The 12,106-nt window shown below is 33.4% G+C and overlaps 1 protein-coding gene across 1 annotated transcript in view; it reads left to right on the forward strand.

The window, feature by feature from the left end:
• The first annotated feature begins 8,005 nt into the window (after positions 1-8,005).
• LOC123546452 (macrophage mannose receptor 1-like) overlaps positions 8,006-12,106 on the forward strand; it is a 37,270-nt gene continuing 33,169 nt past the window's right edge. The window contains exons 1-2 of the mRNA XM_045332721.2: positions 8,006-8,142; positions 10,698-10,873. Coding sequence (XP_045188656.2) covers positions 8,100-8,142; positions 10,698-10,873 — 219 coding nt within the window. The 5' untranslated portion in view covers positions 8,006-8,099. The remainder of the gene's footprint in view (positions 8,143-10,697; positions 10,874-12,106) is intronic.

The raw sequence follows: 12,106 nt of genomic DNA on the forward strand, positions 1-12,106 counted from the left end.
ACATCGCATATGAGTGTATTGGCGATGTTAACATCTCATCTGAGTGAACAGGCGATGTTAACATCATCTGAGTGTATAGGCGATGTTAACATCTCATCTGAGTGTATAGGGGATGTAAAATCTCATCTGAGTGTATTGGCGATGGTCACATCTCATCTGAGCGTATTGGTGATGTTAACATCTTATCTGTGTGTATAGGGGATGTTAACATCATCTGAGTGTATAAGCGATATTAACATCATTTGAGTGTATAAGCGATGTTAACATCAACTGAGTGTATAAGCGATGTTTACATATCATCTGAGTGTATAGGCGATGTTAACATCATGGGAGTGTATAAGCGATGTTAACATATCCTCTGAGTGTATAGGCGATGTTAACATCATCTGAGTGTATAATCGTTGTTAACATCTCATCGGAGTGTATAAACGATGTTAACATCATCTGAGTGTATAGACGATGTTAACATATCATCTGAGTGTATAAACGATGCTAACATATCATCTATGTGAATAGGCGATGTTAACATCACCCGAGGGTGTAAGCGATGTCAAAATCACCGGAGGGTATGAGCAATGCTAACATTTCACCCGAGGGTTTAAGCAATGTTAACATACCACGGTGACCCTGAATGTAAAATAAACGATGTTTACATCAACCGAGTCGCTCATCCTCCTGTAATATTAACGATCATCAATAATAGAAATTGTATATTTTCTGTATGTTGTGAAACAATTCAGTTAAAACAATAAATGCTGTTCTTTTGAACGAATCAGCCTTTACAGGATACGGATTTACGCTACCACGTAACACCAACTTCTGTCCAAGTCTTAACATTGTCATTCATACTTCCAGTTAATGCGATTTCAACATGTTCAGTATCTGCAGCTATTTCAACTTGTGTAAAAATGGATGTGCTGAATTTAAGTTATTACTTCAGCAAAAATCCGGACATTTCGCAGCAGGCCACACATGTCTAACAATGGAAAATTTTCTTTTTCTATTTCCTTTCACAAAAGTTGCCCCGAATAGGAGAGATCGTGTTTGTATACAAATCCGTTGTATTTTCTATTGCACTCGCCCTGCCGTAAGTCTACACCAGGAGAAACAATCCCCATAACTCTGATTTGAATTTTGATGGAGTTATGCCCCTTTTTGACTTAGAATTTTTTGTTAAAGTTTTTTTATTTTAAGTCAAATATCTCTGCTGCTATCAAAGCTATTGACTTGAAACCTAAAATTTTATTTACTATCAAAGTCTACACCAAGAGCAACAATCCCCATTTGAATTTTTACAGAGTTATGCCCCTTTCTAACTTAGATTTGTTTTATTAAAGTTTTATATAGTGTTTACTGGCAAAGCTGTAATTCAGAGCTGTAATTCAGAGTCAAGCACTGAGAAAAGTCGAGCGCGCTGTCTTACGGACAGCTCTAGTTAGAACTGATAAGACAGTGATCGGGTGGGCAGAAGCCGAACGTCTGTGTTTTTTTTTCTAAACAGTAATTACCTCCCCTCATAATTTTGGGTTTTCATGAGTTATCTCCCCTGAAAACTAAGAAAAAATAATGTTCTCCTTTTCCCTACGGGGAATTTTAGATTTCTTTTTGATATTTGTATCAGAATCATGTAATGCAGCTTTCTACCGCAAAATTTTCTCGAACCTCAACCTCAGATTCTTAAAATCAAAGATATAAAATATTTCCCAAAGGCATCAATGTTAACTTCAATACCGATTATCTCCCCAAAAAATGACAACATTCGAAAAATCTCTCGGTGAAACGTTTTTAATTTTGAATGTCTTTAAAGTGACCAAATTTCATTTAAATATTACCATCAAGTTACAAGATATGAAATATGGCTATTACACTATGTTATCCTTAAAACGGTTATTCATTTAAGAAAGATATTTTAATTCGAAAATATGAAAATTGTAAGTATTTCAAAACTTTTTGAATTTTGAAAATCCATAAATGAGTGAAAAAGTTATTATTAAGAATTAAAAATTCCGATCCCATACACAAACGATGTAACAACATTTATTTTGCCCACCACAGGTGTTAATGCGTGACGTCACGGCGATCTCTCATATAAAAGTAAAGATGATGACCTGATATACAGATTTTATAGCTATTTTTGTCTCAAACGTCTATTTCGTACAAACAAAGAAGTATAAAATACACAGAATGGCAACTTGCTGTAATCTCGCTTGATCTCGTGTCAGAGCGTGAATCGGGGTTATCTTAGTAAAAAACAAACATCGGCGAGCATGGAGTTACAATTTGTACCTTTAAAACTACATTTTAAATACATGTTAGCGCTTGAAACAACATTTAGTTTAATGTGAAATAGTCTTAAGACACAAAGTACACGTTGCTTACCATCAAAAGAAGCGTGGTCATACGGTGATAATCGATTTACCGATCGATAACTGCTTTTGCATACAAAATGGCGAATGGAGAACGCGTCACTTCGGGTAAACGAGATCTCATTCAGTTGTCACGTTTTTTTTTGGCGAGATTTGCTCTACATGCCTTTCAAGTTGCCGATCTATTTATTTTTATGCTTTTTGGTACAAACGTGCTAAAACGTTGAAAAAAACATTCATTTTTAGATTAAAATGATTTTCCTAGCATTTTCCGGAAGGAAGTAAAGAAAATGAAAGTAAACAGGTTGAACTTGAAAACGAAAGTCGCATTTGCATTGGTCTGTAGTTAGGGGTCAAGCGCGGGGGTCTTTCTGTCTAAATGTATGCGTGTAAACTTCTTTTTCTTTTTTGCATATGAAGAGTCATTTTTAAGCACTTTCTAACGATTTGAAAACACATGCGCTTTAGCACATGCCAGTTTTTCATCTATGAAAAAAATATTTGATTTCAGAATAAACACAAAACCTACAGGGGTACGTAACGGAGCAAGGGTATATGGATATTTTTGAACATGTTGAAACTTCGTCGAATCGTTCAAAAGGTCCTTTTTATGCTGTCTATAAGTGTCAGTATATGCCTCGGATGCTAGATATTTCCGTAATTAAGAGCTGCAGACCTAGACTTTTCAGAAATAGTTTCAAAGTAAATTTCTTTAATAAATGTTGATTATACGGAAGCGTGAAAGGGCCATCAGACGCTAATATGTTGTATTACGTTACAGGCGCAGAGAGGATATCAACTATCCTTTACAAGCGTTTTTTACACCCCAACAGTATATAACTCATACGTAACTTAATTCTATTCTTTTAAACTTTCTTTCCCGATTTATCCTAGAATGGATTGTTCGTTTGGTATCATTATAAGGATAATTCATGTTTTTTTTTGTGTACTGAGTCTGCAAAAGCTCACATAAATGATTGTGACCGACACCGAAGGTCGATGTCACAAAAATATCTCAAGTGCTTCTGCAGACTCAATGCACAAAACAAATGTGTATCGTGGCTGTTCTTACATAAAGACATTACAATTCGACTAAATGTTTTGTATTCATATGTGATGACTTTTTTAATTAGTAACCATTTTGTTGGTCTTAGAAATGGTAACATGTTTTAAATATCCATAACCAGATCCTAGATATCAACATCAATGCCAAAAACATGTACTGAAGGTTTTTTAAACGATTTTTTATCTTTCGTTACCGGTATCACAAACATGATATTACCAATAGTTTATCGTATTACTTAAAAATTTGGTGAACAGAAACATACTATCAAGAATACTAGTAATAACTTTATAATCGAGTTATTTTTAGTACAAACACATTTCCAGAATGGATGGCTGGTGATCGTAGTGACAAGCTTTCAGTTCTTTTATCTAAATTCTTCGAGAAATTAGGTAAAAACATACCGACTGATACTTATCAAAATCATAAATTAATATGATTCCTAAAAACAAACAATCGCACAAGTTACACGCGATTCTTATACTTCGCGGTTAACGACAAAAATTGAATCGATGCATGTTAATGAAATGACAAACCGATTTTTGTTTTGGAAATGTTTTCACTATAATCAAAAATAATTATTTCTAGTACCATCAAGGCTATTCCAGGCGACTATAAAGCATTTTTTCTATAAAGAAGAAAGTTTTCGATTCCATTTATATTAAAGTTACTATTTTTATTTGCACAAGTTTCATATAAAAATGCTATTATTAAAGTCTCTCACAATTCTTACATTCATTCAGTCCATTAACTCAGTTCAATCTCCGGATACCTCAAGTTCTCGTAGCCCGTGTCGTAAGAGATCCGAACCCTCGGCCTCCTTTATCTTCGGTACAATAATATCACGGATGACAAATCAAGCGCATATACACATAACTGATTTATAAAGAAAATATCGATTTGTAATTCAAATTCATCTATTGCTAGACTAAGTAAAGATATAGAGCAATCAGACCAAAGGAAGAGCGAGAGAAACTCCAAGGAATAGCGAGAGTAAATTTCTTTTTAGATACAGAAACATGCGTCTAACTTTCCCTAACTCTTCGTAACGACAGTCCGTTTCTTTAACACGCCCGGTATAGTGAATTACCGGTACTGGCTTAAGTTGGGTGGTAGACACTCAAAAGTATCTCAGAAATTTCCAGTGCCTGAACTGGATCTCGATCTCTAGACCTCTGCATTTATAGGCAAACATCTACCACCTGGACAACCGGCCCAGATGATTTACATTTCTAAAGTCTGAAATTCCCTGAAGTACAATTTTCTGAGAGTCTGAATCGCGGTTCAGTATATCTCTTGAAGTGGAAAAATAAAGATTAAGTTTGCAATTCAAACTGGAAAATGAAAAATATTTTGCACTTTACAGATATTTTAAAAAGCGGAAATGAGACGTTTTATGTCTGAAATGCACTAATATAGAATACATTTTTTTCATGGGCAATCGAATCATTCTTCGATATATATGTGGAACTACACTAGTTTTGCTACAGACCAGCCTCAAAAGTTTTGGTCAGAAATTAAAAAATTAGGAAAAAACATAAAACTAATTCTATCTCGCCTGAAGAATTTTACGATTATTTTAAATCACTATATGCAAATCACAATGTTTATACGAGTGATTATGTAGAAGAAAAATTATCACGTAATGATTTTAATGTTAACAATGTTGAACAGTTAGACGTTGATTTTACTATTGATGAAGTTGTTAAGGCAATATCATCATTAAAAAGAGGTACAAGTGGGGGAGAAGATAATTTGATCCCTGAAATGTTTATTGAATGTAAGCATGCTTTTTCACCTATATTGTGTAAACTTTTTAATTTCATTTTCTCATCTGGAGTATATCCTCAGACATGGTCTAGAGGTATTATTGTACCTATTCCGAAAAAGGGAAGCTTGAACGATGTAAATAACTATAGAGGGATAACTCTTACTAGCATCTTTTCTAAGATATTTTCAATATTACTCGATAAACGAATACGTAAGTGGGCTGATGATAATGATATTATCTCTGATAATCAATTTGGCTTTAGAAAGGGAAAATCTACAGTTGATTGCATATTTTTTTTTAAATTCTATTATCAATAAAATAATTAAACATGACAAAAGAAAAGTGTACTCAGCATTTGTTGATTTTAAAAAGGCGTTCGACTTAGTCTATAGAAATGGTATATGGTTTAAAATAATAGAATATGGAGTTTCATCTAAGGTTGTAAAAATGCTACAAAGCATGTATAATAGTGTAAAATTATGTCTAAGAGTAAATGGATCGCTTACTGATTATTTTGATTGTTATATGGGTGTTAAACAAGGGGAACCACTCTCCCTTCTACTATTTGTACTATTCGTTAATGATATGTATGAACAATTGCACAATGATACAATTGATGTTTTCACACTTGATGAATTACAGATATTTCTGTTATTGTTTGCTGATGATACTGTTCTTTTTTCATATTCTAAAGAAGGGTTACAAATACTCTTAAACAAATTATATCGGTATTGCAGAGAGTGGGGTTTAACAGTAAATGTTGACAAAACTGTTGCAATGGTATTCAAGCTGGGAAACAGACTTGAGAATGTTGAGCTATATTACAACAACCAAGTGTTGAAGGTGGTACAAAAGTTTACTTATCTAGGTGTTACGTTGTCATCAAACGGAAGTTTTTATCAAGCTCAGAAGGCATTAGCTCACCAAGCAACTAAAGCATTATATTCACTTAATTCACGATTTGATATCGTTAGTCTTGATGTTACAAAAAAAAATTAAGCTATTTGATGCAATGATATTGCCAATATTAACATATGGATGTGAAATCTGGGTTTCCATAGTGGTCCAGATATAGAGCGTGTCTATCTTAAATTTTTAAAACAAATTTTGGGTGTACGACAACAGACTACGAATATTGCTGTTTATGGGGAATTTGGAAAAATGCCTTTATCTATCATTCGTAAAATATGAATTATAAAATTTTGGGCTAGAATAATGAAAACCCCTGGTACTCTTTTGTACAAAATGTTGTACTTAACAGATGATCGTGGAAACATTGTTAATTCTTGGTCATTAAATGTTAAGAGATTACTATGTGAACTTGGATTCCAGTTTCTATGGGATAGTAATTCAGTAAGCAATTCACAAATAGATAACGTTATACAACGAATAAAAGATCAATATGTGCAACAATGGTTTGCTGACTTAAGAATTTCTAGAAAACTTGAAACTTATAGAGAATTTAAAACAAAGTTTAATACTGAAAAATATTTGAACTACGTTACAAGTATTAAACAAAGAAATGCATTGTCAAGATTTAGATGTTCTGCACAAAGATTAGCTATTGAAGAAGGTCGATTTAGAAATATAGATAGAAACCTTAGACTTTGTTCAAAATGCAATATGCAAGTTGTTGAATCAGAGTACCATTTTTTATTGATATGTCCGTATTACTCAGAACTGAGAACTTTGTATTTACCTAGATACTATTATACTTGGCCAAATTTGAATAAGTTTAGAAATATAATGAAATCTTTCAAGAAAAGTATTCTGGTTAAATTAGCCAGATTTATCTATCTTGCAATGGTTAAGAGAGATTCCGCAAATTGAGATCTTTGATAGTTATATTTTGTAAACTTGTAATTCTTGTTTTATCACTGTATGTTTGTTCTCATACCATACATATGTCATACTTTTCTATATGTGTGTTTGTATTTATGTTAGTATTAAACCGCCAAATATGTGACTTGGCGATGGACATGTATATGTTTAAGCCAATAAACTTTTTGACTTGAAAAAAAAATGAAAATCCAGTTTGCGATTCGGATCACAAACTGCGAAATATGTTGCAGAACAAATACAAACCAGTCTTAAAGTAAAATCTTCAACTTTAAATGAAATATAATGTTTATAATATACTTGAAACTGATAGTTTATTTTTCAATTAGTGTTATATTAATGTGGTAAGTTGCAATTGCTATTCGTATTGCGGATTGTAAACTGAAAGCCATGATGGGTATGTAGGCTTCTTTATAGTCGCCACTGGTAGCTTATATGCAGACTGTTAGTAGTTTTTAGCGGATGGACAATGCTACATACAAGAGATTCTCCAATTTTAGAAAGTTCTCGAAAGCCTTTTCCCAAAACTAGTAATTTTAGTTGGAGGGATGGTAGCTCGAACTCACTACCCCGGATTTTGCAGGGAGACAGCGTTACTGTTGGGGCACTTCGTTCTGAGAAACATTGCAAACTGTAGTTTTTATGAAAAAAAAAACAACAACCACCCTCCCCCCTTCCCAAAAAAACAAAACAAAAGAAAACAAAAAAAAAACAACAAGAAATATCTTTTTAATTCCAGCCATTCATTATTGTTCAGTGCCGCTATTTTTATTGGTAGAAAAATATAAATGTGCAACTTTTTTAATCAAAAGTTGGCTTAGACAGCTAGGCCGAAAACAATTGCTGTTAACAGTTCGAATTTGCAAAATACAGACCAAGTTGACGCATATATATATATTTAACTTGATAAAGGTATACTGAACTAGAGACTACATATATAAACATTTGGTCACATGTTATCAGAGAGATACGATATTATCAAAAAAAGTTTGAAGATAAAGATTTAGAGCTGGTACATAGGTGTATAATGATATAATTTTGACTTTTATATAAATTAAAAATGGCGAAATATTTTGATATAATTCTGGCTATATTTACCATCTGTAAGTACATTTTGTCTTTTGTAATCCATCTTTTCCATTATACGCTTTAAAAATCACGTCCAGTTCGATTAATGTAAGAGTGACAAAACCAGCGATATTTGGATTTATAAAGTGACTTATTGTAGTCATTAGGTGAGTGGGGAATACGGAATTAAGCAAGGGTTTTGAGAGCGCGTTCTGTATTTCTTCCACAATTCTATTAGAAACTATTTAAGTAAAAAGAATTTTTACACTCCTTAATACACTACACTTCCCATTTTAATATACCAACGTAATATTTGCGCACACGGCCATTTACTTGCTATAAATTAACAATGAGAAAACGTACCTGTTAAAGATGTGTTGTTTCTAAAGTTGTCATTCAATTAAAGGTATTGATCACCTCTTTATAAGATTTGCATGTTTTCTATGACTCGTATGTACTACGAAGTCAATAGCGACGAATGATACTGTTATTTATCTTGCCTCCTACAAGTTTCTTGAATTTATATTGGTCAATAGACGTCACGTCGAGACAGGATATATTCCATATCCTGCTAGTACATTTCAGATATGAATTTTGATTTAAAAAAAAAAAAGGCTGCCGCTTTGTTTATTTACCAAATATTAGATCATAGCATGTAAGTAAAAGGTAGTCGGCAAGATAAAATCGTTACACAGCTTGTTGGTGACAGGATACGGGATATACGCTGTCTCGAAAATCCATATCAGGCGAGAGCGCACTAGGGCAGAATCATTTCAAGATGAGCCAGTCTAAAGTCTGAAAATCCCTTAAGTACCATTTTTCTGAGAGCCTGAATCGCGTTTCAATATATGTCTTGAAGTAGAAAAATAAAGATTAAGTTTGCAATTCAAACTGGAAAATGCATGGAGTAATGAACCACACGTCATGCAGCAATTTGACGTCATAATTGATGTCATAATTCTCTCTTACCCGTTCGCGCGTCAACCATTGTTTGTCGCAAAATATACAGAGTCTGGTCTTTTTCTTTGTTTTATTTGCAATCAAATCGAGCCATGTTAGAATTCTAAGTGTTTAACGACTATGAAGCATCAATCGTTTAAAAACATGTAATTTGTTTGAAGACGGTATGAGTAAACAACCTGACAAGATTTTGATATTTGTCCTCAAAGTTGTTAAATTCGTAGTTCGATGATCCTGTTTCGCTAGTAGGATAAGACCTGCTAACAAATGCTTTCAACTCACAGCCCTGTATCAGATTCAATTATTGCACATGTTACTAAATAAAGTAACAGCTTTCAACTGAATTTTAGCGTATATGAGCAGCGTAAGCCGATATTAGTGCTCATGTGAGCTTATGTAACTGATATCGATATCTGTCACACTTCAGGTTATGTCAGTCATACTTCTGGCTGCGCAAAATATCCAGATTTATACTTCTAGGATGTCAAGTATATACAAACTAACATTTGTATTTAAGAAATAATAAATCTATTCCTATATTTTATCAGTTAATAAATTATGGGCAGGAGTTTGGATGCGTAATAATTAAATCACGACTGCACATGTTTTATGAACTGATAAAATTATTGGAACATATTTATTATTTCGATTCTAACAACGCAAAAAAATCGTATTTTACAATACTACATTTTCAGCGTAATACGTCATTCGGGTCATATGCTGTTACAATTTACCCCCTATGGTTAGAAAGTGTTGCATAGCCAATGGAACGTGCAGATATTTGTTTCCTTTTTATCAGAATTCTGAGAAGTATTTATGAATTAGTAATCTAACAGCTCTCAAACTAATTATGAAGAGAATCACCAAATTAGGCGAGTTGACCCTGTGTTACGAGTTACGAGCTTAACTTTATATGACGTCACATCATTATGACGTCATACTTTATGTCATACATTTATGACGTCACCGCTGAATCGTAATTAAGCTAATTGAATTTGCTCGTAGAGATCAAAACGTGTTTTACGGTCCTACACATAAGTCAGTATGGCTTTTTATCATATTTATGTTTTTTAAATGCCGTTTTCAACCGTTTTGCCCTGAAATAATTCGTATGTAATGGAACTGAAGTAGAATCTCTTATGCCACAATCATAGGGGGTGCAATGTAACAGCCAACCATATTTTATCGTAGATTTATGTATAGGCAATTTCGTTATATGTTTATATAGCAGCTGCTACAGATCGTGTTAGAATACAAAGTAAAGCATGGTAAATTAACATAATTTCGCTAGCTTCCTTTTCTGTCGTGATTGAATAAGGCTGGACCTCGGTGGCATGAATAGATAACACATATTTGAAAGGAAATGACGTCAACGTCATCAGATAACGTTCACGTTCCCGCGTATTACATGAACATTCCGTGACGCTGTGCAACATCAAATCTCGGTTTCACTTTAACAGTAGAACGAAACATATGCAATAAGAAGGTTATAAAACAGGGCTGGTGTGCCTTAAGGCGATATTGGCAAACTAGGAAAGGTATTGGTCCAAGGGCTTTAATTTCGGTAACATATAGATCAGAATCACACTCTTTGGCGAATATCTTTGTAAAAGAGTTTTCTTGTTTATAGTTGCAGCTAGGCCAGCGTACAGTGACAGCACGACTGGTTGTGACGATGGTTGGATACCCTACAATAATAACTGTTATATGATAAACACCTTAAAGAGTGTTTCACGGTCCGCTGCTGCCCAGGAGTGTAATTACCAGGATTCCTCCTTAGTGCGTATAACATCACAAGATCAACTGGTAAGTTTAGATTATAATACCCTAAGTTTATGGAAACATTTAACAAAGCTTCATTTCAGCCTGCTCTATTTTATTGTAGTATGTTATAATTAAGAAATAATATATAGCAGAACCATGCCTTAACATATCTAAGTAGCATGATGAGGTTATACGATTGGTGATGATACAATTATACACGCGGCGTATTACCGATTCGTATTTAACGGTTTAGAAATGTTAAAACATGTTAAAATGTTGTTTTTTTTTTGTTTTTGTTTTTTCAATATATTATTTCAATTCTAATATGTCCCTTACGTAAAGAAGTAGATAAAATAAGGAAACACTGTTTCACGGCGTATTGCGCAATGTGTAGTAGTAACATGACGTCAACGCATGACCGTGTTTGAAAAGTGTTAAAACACAGGAAGTTACATGAATAACTTAGAAGTGCGTAGATGTCTTGTGAGTTATTTGGTGCAAATAATAATCGATACATTGTGTATATTTAGTGCAACACCATTCTGTTACATAATTTCGATTCTGAAACGTCTTTTATATAATTTAGTAGATCAAGCGTAATAGCAGTCTTTCATAGCGCCTGTATGGCGCCAAATAATACGTCGACGTGACGCCAGGTTTCTATGTTTTAACGGAAATGTGGATTGATTTTTCATATAAAGTATTTTATGTCCAAAATATAGCCCACTTATTAACGTTTCACTGAGCCACTTATTACAAACGAGAATAGTATTGTGTTCTAATTTAAAACCTGTGCATTGTAATACAAACTGATAAAAACTTTTGAGTGTTTTCATTGAAATACACAATACGGTAAAGCCAATAGCTCTAAGGTTCTATGGTTTTATTTCTTAACTATCAATGACTTTAGAATCCTCTGGTGATTTGTTTTAGGTTTAGAACTTACACAACGTTACTAATAAACTTTGATAATGTGGCAGTTGAGTCTAATAAGTCCAAGGGTGTTCAAAGATAATCCGTGATATAAATATTTTGGGGCTATGTTACAAAGTCATTATTCGTTACCTGAATTGGAAAATAAACGATGTCGACTGTATTAAGGTCATCTGCAACATTATCAAAGTTTATTAATAGTGTACTCTACAGTTGTATGTTTAAACGAAAATAATGATATTAATTCTCGATAGCTGGCCAGTAGAAAGTCTCGAAGCATAACTTCACACATTATGTTTTGTAACTGTGCTCTAAATTTTTAGGACACTTATCTAAATACAT

This window comes from Mercenaria mercenaria, chromosome 9, assembly GCF_021730395.1.
Source record: "Mercenaria mercenaria strain notata chromosome 9, MADL_Memer_1, whole genome shotgun sequence".
In the NCBI taxonomy this organism is placed as follows: Eukaryota; Metazoa; Mollusca; class Bivalvia; order Venerida; family Veneridae; genus Mercenaria; species Mercenaria mercenaria.